Here is a 15,880-nt window from a genome sequence, read left to right on the forward strand (position 1 = left end):
ATGGTTGTATATTTAGTGTTTTGTTAATCAATTTATTACACAGCCAACACAATGCAAAACACATCTTGTTCAGCCACAGAGTTAGTATGGACAGGACTCCAATGACCCAAACCCCCTTCCCAGTCACCCCGTTGCATCAAATTCCAATGGACCAAACCCTTTCCCATTTACCACATTTGCAGAACCTCTAATAGACCAAATCCCTTCTCATTGTACAGAATTCTAATAGACCAAATCCTTTCCTATTCACTCCTTTTATTTAGAATGTCAGTGAACTAAATATAATGTAGGCAACATTGTCTAATAGGGCAATTAGATCCATTTCTGTTTCTGATCCCCAATTTGATGCTTGATTGTTGCTCCTTCGCGTTTACTGAATCCTGGTTTCTGTTTCTGATCCAGGGTCATGATTTGAACTGTCCATTGGCCAATGTCATCTGTGAATACTGCAACGTGGAGCTCATCAGAGAACAGGTAAGTGGATCCAATGATCTTACATTATCTGTATTTAAAAAATGTGTGCAGGCATCTACATTTTTTTATATTAATTCTTTGGATATTGGCAAGGCCAGGCTATTGTCCCCTTGAACAATCCATGTGGTGAAGGTGCTCCAACAAAACTGTTCGGTAGGGTGTCGCATATAGCTAGATATATATATATATATGTATATATAAATATAGATATAGACATGTGTAGCTGAACGCACTGGATACAGCAAAGGTTATGGGCCCCAACAATAGCCCGGCTGTCGTGCTGAAGACTTGTGCTCCAGAACTAGCCGCGCCTCTAGCCAAGCTGTTCCAGTACAGCTCCAACACTGGCATCTAACCGACAAGTGGAACATTGCCCAGGTATGTCCTGTCCATAAAAAAGCAGGTCGAATCAAATCGGCCAATTACTGCCCTATCCGCCTATTCTCAATCATCAGCAAAGTGATGGAAGGTGTCAGTAACTGTGCTCTCAAGCAGCACTTACTCACCAATAATCAGCTCACCAATGCTCAGTTTGGTTTCCGCCAGGACCACTCGGCTCCAGAGACCTCACTATAGCCTTGGTCCAAACATGGACAAAAGAGCTGAATTCCAGAGGTGAGGTGAGAGTGACTGCTCTTGACATCAAGGCAGCATTTGACCGAGTGTGGCATCAAGGAGCCTGAGTAAAACTGAAGTCAACAGGAATCAGTGGGAAAACTCTCCACTGGCTGGAGTCATACCTAGAACAAAGGAAGATGGTTGTGGTTGTTGGAGGTCAATCATCTCAGCCCCAGAACATCGCTGCAAGATCCTCAGGGTAGTGTCCAAGGAGTAAAGACCCAGTCTACTCAATCTATCATCATAAGGTAACCCCCTCATTTCTGGAATCAGCCTAGTGAATCGTCTCTGTACCCCTTCCAAAGCTAGTACATCCTTCCTTAAGTAAGGCGACCAAAACTGCACGCAGTACTCCAGGTGCGGCCTTACCAATACCTTATACAGTTGCAGCAGGACCTCCCTGCTTTTGTACTCCATCCCTCTCGCAATGAAGGCCAACATTCCATTCGCCTTCCTGATTACCTGCTGCACCTGCAAAATAACCTTTTGGGATTCATGCACAAGGACCCCCAGGTCCCTCTGCACCACAGCAAGTTATAATTTCTCCCCATTCAAATAATATTCCCTTTTACTGTTTTTATTCCCAAGGTGGATGACCTCACACTTTCCGACATTGTATTCCACCCGCCAAACCTTAGCCCATTCGCTTAACCTATCCAAATCTCCTTGCAGTCTCTTGAGTCCTCTACACAACCCGCTTTCCCACTAATCTTAGTGTCATCTGCAAATTTTGTTGCACTACACTCTGTCCCCTCTTCTAGGTCATCTATGTATATTGTAAACAGTTGTGGTCCCAGCACTGATCCCTGTGGCACACCACTAACCACTGATTTCCAACCGGAGAAGGACCCATTTATCCCAACTCTCTGCTTTCTGTTCGCCAGCCAATTCTCTATCCATGCTAATACATTTCCTCTGACTCCGCGTACCTTTATCTTCTGCAGTAACCTTTTGTGTGGCACCTTATTGAATGCCTTTTGGAAATCTAAATACACCACATCCATCGGTACACCTCTATCCACCATGCTCGTTATATCCTCAAAGAATTCCAGTAAGTTAGTTAAACATGACTTCCCTTTCATGAATCCATGCTGCATCTGCTTGATTGCACTATTCCTATCCAGATGTCCCGCTATTTCTTCCTTAATGATAGTTTCAAGCATTTTCCCCACTACAGATGTTAAACTAACCGGCCTATAGTTACCTGCCTTTTGTCTGCCCCCTTTTTTAAACAGAGGTGTTACATTAGCTGCTTTCCAATCCGCTGGTACCTCCCCAGAGTCCAGAGAATTTTGGTAGATTATAACGAATGCATCTGCTATAACTTCCGCCATCTCTTTTAATACCATGGGATGCATTTCATCAGGATCAGGGGACTTGTCTACCTTCAGTCCCATTAGCCTGTCCAGCACTACCCCCCTAGTGATAGTGATTGTCTCAAGGTCCTCCCTTCCCACATTCCTATGGCCTGCAAATTTTGGCATGGTTTTTGTGTCTTCCACTGTGAAGACGGAAGCAAAATAATTGTTTAAGGTCTCAGCCATTTCCACATTTCCCATTATTAAATCCTCCTTTTCATCTTCTAAGGGACCAACATTTTCTTTAGTCAATCTTTTCCGTTTTATATATCTGTAAAAGCTTTTACTATCTGTTTTTATGTTTTGCGCAAGTTTACCTTCGTAATCTATCTTCCCTTTCTTTATTGCTTTTTTAGTCATTCTTTGCTGTTGCTTAAAATTTTCCCAATCCTCTAGTTTCCCACTAACCTTGGCCACCTTATATGCATTGGTCTTTGATTTGATACTTTCCTTTATTTCCTTGGTTATCCACGGCTGGTTATCCCTTCTCTTGCCGCCCTTCTTTTTCACTGGAATATATTTTTGTTGCGCACTATGAAAGAGCTCCTTAAAAGTCCTCCACTGTTCCTCAATTGTGCCACCGTTTAGTCTTTGTTTCCAGTCTACTTTAGCCAACTCTGCCCTCATCCCACTGTAGTCCCCTTTGTTTAAGCATAGTACGCTTGTTTCTGACACAACTTCCTCATCCTCAATCTGTATTACAAATTCAACCATATTGTGATCACTCATTCCGAGAGCATCTTTGACTAGGAGATCGTTTATTTTTCCTGTCTCATTACACAGGATCAGATCTAAGATGGCTTGCTCCCTTGTAGGTTCTGTTACATACTGTTCTAAGAAACAATCCCGTATGCATTCTATGAATTCCTCCTCCAGGCTACCCCGTGCGATTTGATTTGACCAATCGATATGTAGGTTAAAATCCCCCATGACTACTGCCGTTCCTTTTTCACTTTCCGAGCTAGAATTATCCCAGTAGACAGAGGTGCAACTTGTTCAGATGATTTAAGCTTCCTGTACACTGGGACTGCAGAATTGAACTTGCAGTTAACAGGAACAACTCTGCTGTTCCCAGGACTTCAGTTCCATTGAGGACAAGAACCAATCTGGCTTTAGTGCACACCCACTCCGTAGTACTTACCACACGAATGCATGCTTTTACTTTCGCGAAACTCATCTCTATTCTGTGTTTTCTTTTTTCAATGTAAAATGCTGCACATTGTAAGCAGCAAAGTGGGGTGTGATTCATAGGGATCCATGCAGTTCACTATTTGTTTGCTAAGTGTGATGTGTTCGGCCCCCCCTCTATTGTAATCTTTTATCGCTGTATTCCACAACACTCACATATACGGAATATACTATTTTTGGAAAGGTTAAGTAGCATTCATATTAATGTTTTACATGGGTGGTTGGTGGTGTGTTTTCTGCTGTTGGCTTCGGGGCGTCCCATCAGAGGACTGTAACGCTGGAGAATTTTGCAAGTTTAACTTCTGGCTGTGCAAGTATTCACTCTGTCTGCTGATGGGTTACCTCTCATTGTCGGAGTGCCTGAAGGAGGTGCGTACAAGAATTCACAAGTGCACAGGCATCTGGAGTGGTTAGGTGTGCATTTTATCCCCAAGGAGGGGTTGTTGACTTTTCTAGCATAGATATATTTAAGGGGAAAGCTAGATGAGGGAAGAAAGGAATAGAAGGATATGCTGATCAGGTCAGAAGTAGTAGGGTGGGAGGAGGCTCATGTAACCCTTGCATAGATTTGTTGGGCCAAATGGCCTGTTTCTGTACTGTAAATTCTAATCCTTTGTGGGTAATATTTTTCTGCTGTAGATCTCCGAAGCAGCAAATGTTTACTGCAAAAGGTGCATTTCAAACTCTTCCCATGATTCAGTCAAAATATATCCACCGCCCAGTGTTGTACTCGACCATACAGGCCACGAAGGTCCCAGGCTTGAGCCCCTGGGCTATTCTGAGTTAGCTGATCTAGAGCGATGAGTGGCCCCGGGCCAGGAAGGGGATAACATCGCCCAGCATGTGTTTAGCAACTGGTCCATTGGACGAGGAAATGCTTTTCAGCATCCACACTCGCTGTGTGATATTGTCAAGTGCAGGGAGCCTCTGGCCTGAACTTTCTATCAATGAAAGGATGTCGAGGAGATTTACAAGGATGTTGCCAGGACTGGAACATTTTAGCTGTGAGGAAAGATTGGATAGGCTGGAGTTTTCCTTTAGAGCTGAGGGGAGAATTAATTGAGGTGTAGCAAATTATGAGGGGCCTAGATAGAGTGGATAGGAAGGACATATTTCCCTTAGCAGAGGGGTCAATAACCAGGGAGTATAGATTTAAAGTAGTTAGTAGAAGGATTAGAGGGGCGATGAGGAAACATTTTTTTCACCAAGAGGGTGATGGGGGTCTGGAACTCACTGCCTGAAAGGGTGATAGATGCAGAAACCCTCATCATATTTAAAAAGTACTTGGTTGTACACTTAAAGAGCCCTGACTTACATAGAAACATAGAAAATAGGTGCAGGAGTAGGCCATTCGGCCCTTCGAGCCTGCACCGCCATTTAATGAGTTCATGGCTGAACATGCAACTTCAGTACCCCATTCCTGCTTTCTCGCCATACCCCTTGATCCCCCAAGTAGTAAGGACGACATCTAACTCCTTTTTGAATATATTTAGTGAATTGGCCTCAACAACTTTCTGTGGTAGAGAATTCCACAGGTTCACCACTCTGGGTGAAGAAGTTTCTCCTCATCTCTGCCCTAAATGGCTTGCCCCTTATCCTTCGACTGTGACCCCTGGTTCTGGACTTCCCCAACATTGGGAACATTCTTCCTGCATCTAACCTGTCTAAACCCGTCAGAATTTTAAACGTTTCTATGAGATCCCCTCTCATTCGTCTGAACTCCAGTGAATACAAGCCCAGTTGATCCAGTCATTCTTGATATGTCAGTCCCGCCATCCTGGGAATCAGTCTGGTGAACCTTCGCTGCACTCCCTCATAGCAAGAATGTCCTTCCTCAAGTTAGGAGACCAAAACTGTACACAATACTCCAGGTGTGGCCTCACCAAGGCCCTGTACAACTATAGTAACACCTCCCTGCCCTTGTACTCAAATCCCTTCGCTATGAAGGCCAACATGCCATTTGCTTTCTTAACCGTCTGCTGTACCTGCATGCCAACCTTCAATGACTGATGTACTATGACACCAGGTCTCGTTGCACCTCCCCTTTTCCTAATCTGTCACCATTCAGATAATAGTCTGTCTCTCTGTTTTTACAACCAAAGTGGATAACCTCACATTTATCCACATTATACTTCATCTGCCATGCATTTGCCCACTCACCTAACCTATCCAAGTCATACTGCAGCCTCATAGCATCCTCCTCGCAGCTCACACTGCCACCCAACTTAGTGTAATCCGCAAATTTGGAGATACTACATTTAATCCCCTCGTCTAAATCATTAATGTACAATGTAAACAGCTGGGGCCCCAGCACAGAACCTTGAGGTACCCCACTAGTCACTGCCTGCCATTCTGAAAAGTACCCATTTACTCCTAGTCTTTGCTTCCTGTCTGCCAACCAGTTCTCAATCCACGTCAGCACACTACTCCCAAATCCCATGTGCTTTAACTTTGCACCTTAATCTCTTGTGTGGGACCTTGTCGAAAGCCTTCTGAAAGTCCAAATACACCACATCAACTGGTTCTTCCTTGTCCACTCTACTGGAAACATCCTCAAAAAATTCCAGAAGATTTGTCAAGCATGATTTCCCTTTCACAAATCCATGCTGACTTGGACCTATCATGTCACCTCTTTCCAAATGCGCTGCTATGACATCCTTAATAATTGACTCCATCATTTTACCCACTACCGATGTCAGGCTGACCGGTCTATAATTCCCTGTTTTCTCTCTCCCTTTTTTTAAAAAGTGGGGCTACATTAGCTACCCTCCACTCGATAGGAACTGATCCAGAGTCAATGGAATGTTGGAAAATGACTGTCAATGCATCTGCTATTTCCAAGGCCACCTCCTTAAGTACTCTGGGATGCAGTCCATCAATTTCTCCAACACAATTTCCCGACTAATAAGGATTTCCCTCAGTTCCTCCTTCTTACTAGACCCTCTGACCCCTTTTATATCCGGAAGGTTGTTTGTGTCCTCCTTAGTGAATACCGAACTAAAGTACTTGTTTAATTGGTCTGCCATTTCTTTATTCCCCGTTATGACGTCCCCTGATTCTGACTGCAGGGGACCTACGTTTGTCTTTACTAACCTTTTTCTCTTTAAATATCTATAGAAGCTTTTGCAGTCCGTCTTAATGTTCCCTGCAAGCTTCCTCTCGTACTCTATTTTCCCTGCCCTAATCAAACCCTTTGTCCTCCTCTGCTGAGTTCTAAATTTCTCCCAGTCCCCGGGTTCGCTGCTATTTCTGGCCAATTTGTATGCCACTTCCTTGGCTTTAAGACGATCCCTGGTTTCCCATGATAGCCACGGTTGAGCCATCTTCCCTTTTTTATTTTTATGCCAGACAGGAATGTACAATTGTTGTAGTTCATCCATGCAGTCTCTAAATGTCTGCCATTGCCCATCCACTATCAACCGCTTAAGTATCATTCGCCAATCTATCCTAGCCAATTCACGCCTCATACCTTCAAAGTTACTCTTCTTTAAGTTATCGACCATGGTCTCTGAATTAACTGTTTCATTCTCCATCCTAATGTAGAATTCCACCATATTATGGTCACTCTTCCCCCAAGGGGCCTCGCACAACGAGATTGCTAATTAATCCTCTCTCATTACACAACACCCAGTCTAAGATGGCCTCCCCCCTAGTTGGTTCCTTGACATATTGGTCGAGAAAACCATCCCTTATGCACTCCAGGAAATCCTCCTCCACCATATTGCTTCCAGTTTGGTTAGCCCAATCTATATGCATATTACAGGGCTACGGACCTACTGCGCTGGAAGGTGGGATTAGGCTGGGTAGCTCTTTTTCGACCGGCATGGACACGATGGTCCAAATGGCCTTCTGTGTTGTAATTTTATGATTTTATGACCTCCAACACAAAGCACATTGCACTTCAGTGTTACATCGATGAGCTGCTGGCTCTGTTGCTGGTCCTCCTGCCAGGCTGGTTCTTTGGCCCTGATTTCAAACCCCTACATTTGTGATTGTGAGGCTTCCTGTGTCAGTGAGGGGAGCAGGTTATCTGACCTATTTGAGGTTGAGGGTTGGGTTGTACTGAAAGTAGTTGAGGTGGAATCTGTCCATCTGTCCTTCCTGTAGCTGTAGGGGGAGGGGCGGGAGGATGTGGGTGGCTGACTGCCGGAAGGAAGGGGAACACACCAGAGTAAATCCACAGGATACTGCACTGCGAGCAGATACATTTCTGTTCTCCATTTTTATGCCTCACTTCGTGGTTTTAAATTCAATGTTTCCCTCCACAGATGCAGAACCATTATAACCTGGACTGCCCAAAAGCACCAGTCCCCTGCACTTTCAGTACCTTTGGCTGCCCGGAGAAGGTGAGTTGGTGCTGAAATGTTCTGTGCCATTGTCGAGCTTGATTCAAGGCGTTTCTCAAAGGACAGGCATAATCCTGATGTCTATGACCCTGCACGAGTGTAAATTAGGTCTTGCCTACTTACCCTAATAATTGGAACTCTACTAGTATAGAGCAGGAAGTGGGTACGAGTTCCTCTTATTTTTAGTCTCATTTATTTTAAATGGGTTAGTGCCTGTTAAAATAGCACAGACAGGGGTATATACAAAACTATTAACTGGCTCGCGAACAGAGGAGAAATGAAGCCTACAAATTGTTACTTCACTCCTAATACTGATGCAACGTGAGCCAGGATATGATCTGGATTACTCCTGATACCAGCTCCTCCAATACTCCTGATAATTATACATCTGTGTACAGTGCAGAGTAATGATTACTAATTGTACATCTGTGCACCAGCAGAGTAATAATTACTCCTGACAATTGTACATCTGTGCAGCAGCACAAAATAATTACTCCTGATAACTGTTCTTCCAAGTACCAGCAGGGTGATTATTACTCCTGATTGTAAGACTTCCATGTAACCAGTTACTCCCTTAATGCCAGCAATGCGATACTCTTCACTACAGAGCAAGAATTTCTCCTGATTGCCATAAGCCCATATACCAGTACAGGATAAGGTTGCTGATAATGTGCTTGTGTACCATTAGAGAGTAAGGATTATGCCTGATCGTATGCCCTTAAGCCAGTGTCAGTTACGCCTGATAATGGGAAGTGTGTGTACCAGGACAGAATAGTTGAGTTTGCAGTTAGACCAACATTTATATTATTGCCAACATTTGTTGGGTCCAAAACTGGACAGGTGTGACCAGACAGGAAGTTGGGTAAGAGCGAGGGTGGGAAAGGAGTTGAGTCATAGAAGTTTCAAGACAGAAGGAGGTCACGGGCCTGTGCTGAAGTGATCTACTCTAATCCCTTATCCAATTTCAGTCTTTTTGTCACTCCCTTTTAGCTACTGGCTGAGTGCAATGGCCAAATGGAGTGATGTATTGCATGTTCTCAATAACCCTCTGGATGAAAGCATTTCCTGTAACCCCCACCGGTACGATTGGCTAAGCTGGCAGTCTCCATGAATGAGACAGCTGGCGAAGAGGCAAGAACTCAAAATATTGCGACAAGCTGGGAGGAAATCCTTGTATTTGCCAGGACTGCAGATGGTGTGAAATGAGCAATGCAGAGAGCACACAGCCTGGGAAGCTTTCACCTCCCTCTGCTCGAGGCCACACACAGTCCTCAGTACACTTTAGAAAAATATTTGCTTCTCTGCCTCGACCTCGAGAGAGAGAAATGCTGTTTTTACTCAACTTTTTGTCTTTCTAATGACTGACCTGAGATGACTGTTAATTACCAGTTGTTTTGCAGCCTAATAAACTCAGTAGGTGCCCCTTTTTAAAAGCAGTCATTTGTACCTCTGACTGGTTACCTCCTGTTCTTGCAATGTCTCAGATGGTTCAAGGCTCACACTTCAGGCAGGAAGCTTTAAATATGCGGAAAGCTACACAGGGGTGAAACCTTAAAATTAGACCTAGGCCATTCAGGGGTCATAAGATAATAAGAAATAGGAACAGGAGTAGGAGTAGGCCATTTGGCCCCTTGAGCCAGCTCTGCCATTCAATAAGATCATGGCTGATCTGATCATGGACTAAGCTCCACTTCCCTGCCCGCTCCCCATAACCCTTAATTCCCTTATCGCTCAAAAATCTGTCTATTCACGCCTTAAATATATTCAATGACCCAGCTTCCACAGCTCTCTGGGGCAGAGAATTCCACAGATTTACAACTCAGAAGAAATTCCTCCTCATCTCAGTTTTAAATGGGTGGCCCCTTTTTCTGAGATTATGTCCCCTAGTTTTAGTTTCCCCTTTTAGTGAAAATACCCTCTCTGCATCCACCTTGTTGAGCCCCCTCATTATCTTACATGTTCAATAAGTTCACCTCATTCTTCTGAACTCCAATGAGTATAGGCCCAACCTACTCAACCTTTCTTCATAAGTCAACCCCCTCATCTCCGGAATCAACCTAGTGAACCTTCACTGAACAGCCTCCAATGCAAGTATGTCCTTCCTTAAATATGGAGACTAAAACCCAGGTGTGGCCTCACCAATACCCTGTACGGTTGTAGCAGGACTTCTCTGCTTTTATACTCTGATGTCAGGAAGCATCCCTTCACACAAAGGGTGGTGTAAATCTGCAACTCTCCTCTCTCCTCCCCCCACTCCCCCCCACCAAAAAAAAAGTTGTTGAGACTGGGGGTTAATTGATATTTTCAAGCTGAGATTGGTAGATTTTTGTTAGCTGAGGGTATTGAGATATTCGGAACGAAGATGGGTCAATGGAGTTGCGGTACAGCTCAGCCAAAATCTAATTGGATGGCGGAACAGGCTTGAGGGGCAGAATGGCCTGCCTCTATTCCTATCATTAGAGTCTCCCCAGTGAATGGTGAGCACTAACACTTCTGCAAGTCGGTGAGTCTCGAGTGTTAGCAACGCTGTCTTGTGTCTCCGCCCCGCCCCACCCACCTTTCCTTGTGTCGGTCCTATAGAGGCTGCTGCATTCGTCCTTTTCCATTTCTGCCAAAGGGCCCTTGAACTGAACCATTAACCGCTCCTTCCTCTTTCAGTTGCTGACTGACCTGCTGTGTATTCCCAGCATTTTCTGCTTTTTAAAAAAAAAAAAGATTTCCATGGCAATTTTTCTCTCTAACACAAGATTACATTTATATTATTGCGGTTGCATTCTCATCCTTGTGAAAATGCCTCACCCCTTCCGAACTCTAAACTCCTCCAGCCCTAAAAGCTTCTGTGATCTCTGCGATCCTCCTATTCTGGGCTCTTGCACATCCCTGTTTCCCCCCGCTCCCAGCATTGGTGGCTGTGCCTTCAGTTACCTAGGCTCTAAGCTCCAGAATTCCACCCCTAAGCCCCTCTCCCCCTCTCTCCTCCTTTTAAGATGCTCCTTAAAACCTACCTCTTTGACCAAGCTTTTGGTCATCTGTCCTAATATTTCCTTGTGTGTCTCGGTGTCATAATTTTGTCTGGTAATCGCTCCTTGCACTATGTAAAGGCGGGTTATTGCTGCTTTTTATCTAACGTTAAATGTATTGCGTGCTGTCAAACGGGAGCCAGCTAACACGACTGCTTCAAACCCGTCAGATGCAGCGGAACGACCTGGCCATGCACCTGCAGGACTACACGCAAGCCCACATGCGGATGATGGCCCAGACACTGCGCAGCGTCAGCACGGGGCTGAACTCTCAGGTGTCCTGCATCGACGGGCTGAGTTCGGAGGTGGACTTCCAGCCAGCGCCATTGCCGGGGGCGCTGCAGGCCTCGCACTCGCAGCTGACCCCTCCATCGCCATTGCACGGGGCCTCGGCATCGCCGTGCGACTGCCTGCCCCTGGTCCAGAACCTGAAGGAGACGGTCCGGCAGCTGGAGGGCCGCCTGGTCCGGCAGGACCACCAGATCCGCGAGCTGGCCGCCAAGATGGAGACGCAGAGCGGCCAGGTGGGGGAGCTGAAGCGCGGGGCCCGTGCCCTGGAGGAGCGCCTCGGCGAGCTGGAGGCCCAGCAGTGCAACGGGATTTTCATCTGGAAGGTGGAGCGGTTCAGCGCCCACCTGCTGGCCCAGGCCGAGGACCAGCCCGTGGTGCTGCACAGCCCCGGCTTCTACACCGGCAAGCCAGGCTACAAGCTGTGCCTCCGCCTACACCTGCAGACGCCCAGCGCCCAGCGCTGCTCCAACTACATCTCGCTCTTTGTCCACACCATGCAGGGCGAGTACGACAGCTACCTGTCCTGGCCCTTCCAGGGCACCATCCGCCTCTCCATCCTCGACCAGTCCGAGGGCCCCGTCAGGCAGAACCACGAGGAGGTGATGGAGAGCAAGCCCGAGCTGCTGGCCTTCCAGCGACCCACCCTGCAGCGCAACCCCAAGGGCTTCGGCTATGTCACCTTCCTGCACCTCAAGGCCCTGAGCCAGCGCACCTACGTGAAGGATGACGCGCTGCTCGTCCGCTGCGAGGTCGTGACCCGGGCCGACCTCAACTGGACCAGGAAAGACGATTTCCAGCCCCGCTCGGCAGAAGGCGGCCTGTGACTCCCGGCTATTGCTGTCACTTTACTCTACCACGGCGAGGGCCGAGGCCTTGTACAACACAGCCAGTTAACAGTGTTACTTTATTTGGGGGGGGCGTAGGGAAGGGGGAGGCCAACTTCCTTCTTCCTCAGTCATTTCCATTGAAAATAAAATGGCCCATTGCTCTGAATGTTTAAGGATCACTGATGCCTATGTCATCATGATAAGTGCAGATAGGCTGGTCAATTTGAATTGACAGTGCCAGCCATTTCTTATGTTTTATACAGAATAATTTTATTTTCATACCTTGTTATTGAATGCGGGTAGGGTTTATGTGTGTGCCCTGTATCAGAGTGCGATTAAACTGATTTGAGTCTAATGTACCTGCCATCGTGCGTCAGTTGTATAATTAATTGCGAATGTATATATTTTTTTTATGCTCGTCAAGGTAAGGGACTCAGGTGCTCGGGTAGAGTTGAATGCGCATGAAGTATGTTGTGAGAGCTGTTCTCGATCTGATCCACTATCTCCTGCTCTGGCCATTATTGAACCTACACTTCAATCCGGTCTAGCATGGCGCATGTTCCAAGTTCAGGGGCCTCTGTTCCTTTGTGGCTTCGCCAGACTGTAGTGCCGAGGTAGCACGTTCCCAGCGCCAGGGGCTGGACCGTTTTCCCGCTTTGCTTTGGGGTTTATTTTGTCCCTCCTCCTTCCACCGATTTTCTCCCCTCTCCTGAAAGCTTCAGTTTCCTTGCTGAGTAAGTTTCAGTAGCTGTGAACCAAGACAGCGGGTGCTGGCAGGCAGCTCACCCCTGTGGGGGTGGGGGGGGTTTCTCGGCCTGCCCCACTCCTCTCTCCAGGTCCACACTTCGAACAACGATTCCTGAATGTGCTTCACCCTCCCCTCTCTTTCCAGGTTCCAGCGGGCACCAAGCTCAGTTGTCACACCTTTTCTGTCGCTGCTGAAATCAGCTAACTTGGCAAAAGGCCGACATTGAACGTAGAATCTTCCTTAACTTGCTCTGGCCGCAAGGATTGGCATTATTACAAGAACATGGGAGTTCTCCCAGTGTCCTGGCCAGCAGTTAGCCCTTAACTAGCACCACTTGTGAATGACCATATAATTTTTAAAATTTCATTGCTGTCTGTGGGAGCTTGCTCTGCGCAAACTGGCTGCCAGTCGGCTTGGATTCAATACAAGTGCGTTTCATCCTGGCGAAGTGATGGTGACTATATATTTTGTTTTTGCGGAGAATGCCCCTCACAAAGACCATCCCACTACGAGAAGAAATACCTCAACCCTAAACCGTTCCTGTTAATTCTGCAGTATCCTTGGGCCTCTAATTTTCTTTACTAAATGCCCCTACGATTCTGGCTACTGCACATCCATTTCCAGAATTAATCAGTGGGGCTCCTACCCCTGCCCCAGTGGCCCAGTGGGTAAAGGCATCAGCCAGTGTAGCACTAAACCCATGCAGGTCAGTAGGGCCCAGGTGAAGGCGATGGTCAGTCTAAGGATAAGGGGTAAGCCATTTAGGCCCGAGATGAGGAGAAACTTCTTCACCCAGAGAGTGGTGAACCTGTGGAATTCTCTACCACAGAAAGTTGTTGAGGCCAATTCACTAAATATATTCAAAAAGGAGTTAGATGTAGTCCTTACTACTAGGAGGATCAAGGGGTATGGCGAGAAAGCAGGAATGGGGTACTGAAGTTGCATGTTCAGCCATGATCTCATTGAATGGCGGTGCAGGCTAGAAGGGCCGAATGTCCTACTCCTGCACCTATTTTCTATGAATTAGCTGGGCCTGAGCGCTGCTGGCCTGTGGCCAGGACAAATCACTAGCAATCTCTTCCGTTGACACCGACTCGGAAACATGGTCGTGGAGGCCGATGAGGACACGGCAGTAGTTTAGCTGGGATGCAGTTTACAGTTGTGTGACCTGACTGTTGGGGATCGCACGTAAAGAATGATCCCTTGGGTGAAGTGCTTTTGGGTCTTTTCGACCCTTCTTCCTCGAGATCTTTCACCTTGTCTATTTCAGACTACTCTCCTAGGTGACGATTGTCGGGCCAAGTCCCGCTCCAAAGGTAAGGGATCATTCTTTACGTGCGATCCCCAACAGTCAGGTCGTGTAATGTACATATTTACAGTATATGTTAAGATTATGATGACTCACAATGATGATGATTCATAATTAATATAATTTTATAAATAGTTATATATGTGTCATATAATAAAAGTGTTGATTTTCATGTATACTTTGTGCAAGTGTTGTAATTATTTCCTGTCAGTCTCCCCATCTCACTTTATCGAGCAGTGTATTTTTTGACTAATTGATGCATCCCTATGGGAGGTCTGCTCTTCTATACACACACAAGTGATAAGATATCAGTTTTAACAAAATACATAATTTTTAACATATATAATGTGTATAATCATTTGTAAACATTCCTTAAGACTTTTCAGTATTAATTGTCAATGCCCCTGTTACAGTTGTAATTGCCTATGTCATCTGTAGGTGGTGCTTTAATAGTGTTTTCCCATTTAGTTGCTTGTCCTTTAGTCACATTCTCCCTGCCACAAAACCTGAGACTGCAATTCCTCTATTAAAAAGAAATGCTTTAAGTAACCATGTAATTGTAGGCTCTGGCCACTGGGTGGTGCAAATTTCAGTAAAGGTTTTACTTGAAGGCCTCAGCCTCTCCAAAAGCCTGTGCTGTGACACAATGTGCAGAAGGGCAGATACAGAGGTTGAGTAGATCCCCACAAGCTATCCTGATTTGCATATGTACCACTGTTCATTCATCACCACTGGACCAAAAGCTTGGAATTCCCAACTTGACCTCATTATGGGAGCACCATCACCAAACTTACTGCAGCGACTCAGCATGTTTGGATAACAAATCTCGGCCTTGTCTCTCTCCCAATCCCAGAAACAAATTAAAATAAATGGAGTACGATGCAATTAAAAGATGCGACATAACAACCCTAAGAAAAATATCCATCATGGTTGGGCGATGGTGTAGTTCCAAGAACATGGATGGAGTGCTGGAAGAAGTTTAACGATCTCGCATGAGTTGGCAAGGTGCACCACCAACCTCCGCCATTGTACAATGTATCCCACCTACCAACAATCTCGATCAGTACTCAACCTTTCAATTCATATGCTTTACTTCACCCTCACACATTTAACACTGTTCCAAGCCTCGTACTCACAGCTCATATACACTGGAAGCTATTCTACCATGACAGCCACATTACCCAAATGTATGGCACAACACTGACATATGTCCCTCTTTCTTGCAAGAGAAGGTGGTGCATAACAGGAGGCAGCTAGAAGGAACTGGAGGAGGACTGCACATTTTTGTTTTAACCCCCATTGAGGAGACACTGCTGGTTATGGGAAGGGGCATCACTGAGGCCAAGGCGATGATGAGGGTACCTGTGTAACCCTGCTTTTCTCATCCCACTTCTCCCTCATCCCACAATCTCTTCTGACTCTCAAGCTGCGTGGATTACATGGGATATACGGCATCAAATCAGGCCATTCAACCCAACCAGTCCATGCCGGTGTTTATGCTCCACTCGAGCCTCCTCTCGTCTTTTCTAAATCTATCAGCATAACCCTTTATGTCCTTCTCCCTCATACGCTTGTCTAGCCTCTCCTAAAATGCATCTATACGCTCCATATTCTCACCACTCTCTGGGATAAAGAATTTTCTTCTGAATTCCCAATTGGATTTCTTGGTGACTACCTTGCATTGATGGCCTCTAGTTATGC

The 15,880-nt window shown here is 46.0% G+C and overlaps 1 protein-coding gene across 2 annotated transcripts in view; it reads left to right on the forward strand.

Annotated features, from left to right (window-relative positions):
- Positions 1-14,355, forward strand: part of traf6 (TNF receptor-associated factor 6) — a 52,636-nt gene extending 38,281 nt beyond the window's left edge. For both annotated transcript variants that reach the window (XM_070899367.1, XM_070899366.1), the window contains 3 exons: positions 403-474; positions 7,907-7,984; positions 11,175-14,355. In XM_070899367.1, the coding sequence (XP_070755468.1) occupies positions 403-474; positions 7,907-7,984; positions 11,175-12,119 (1,095 nt within the window). In that variant the 3' untranslated portion in view covers positions 12,120-14,355. The remainder of the gene's footprint in view (positions 1-402; positions 475-7,906; positions 7,985-11,174) is intronic.
- The last annotated feature ends 1,525 nt before the right edge of the window (positions 14,356-15,880 follow it).

Source organism: Pristiophorus japonicus, chromosome 14 (assembly GCF_044704955.1).
Source record: "Pristiophorus japonicus isolate sPriJap1 chromosome 14, sPriJap1.hap1, whole genome shotgun sequence".
Classification (NCBI taxonomy): Eukaryota; Metazoa; Chordata; class Chondrichthyes; family Pristiophoridae; genus Pristiophorus; species Pristiophorus japonicus.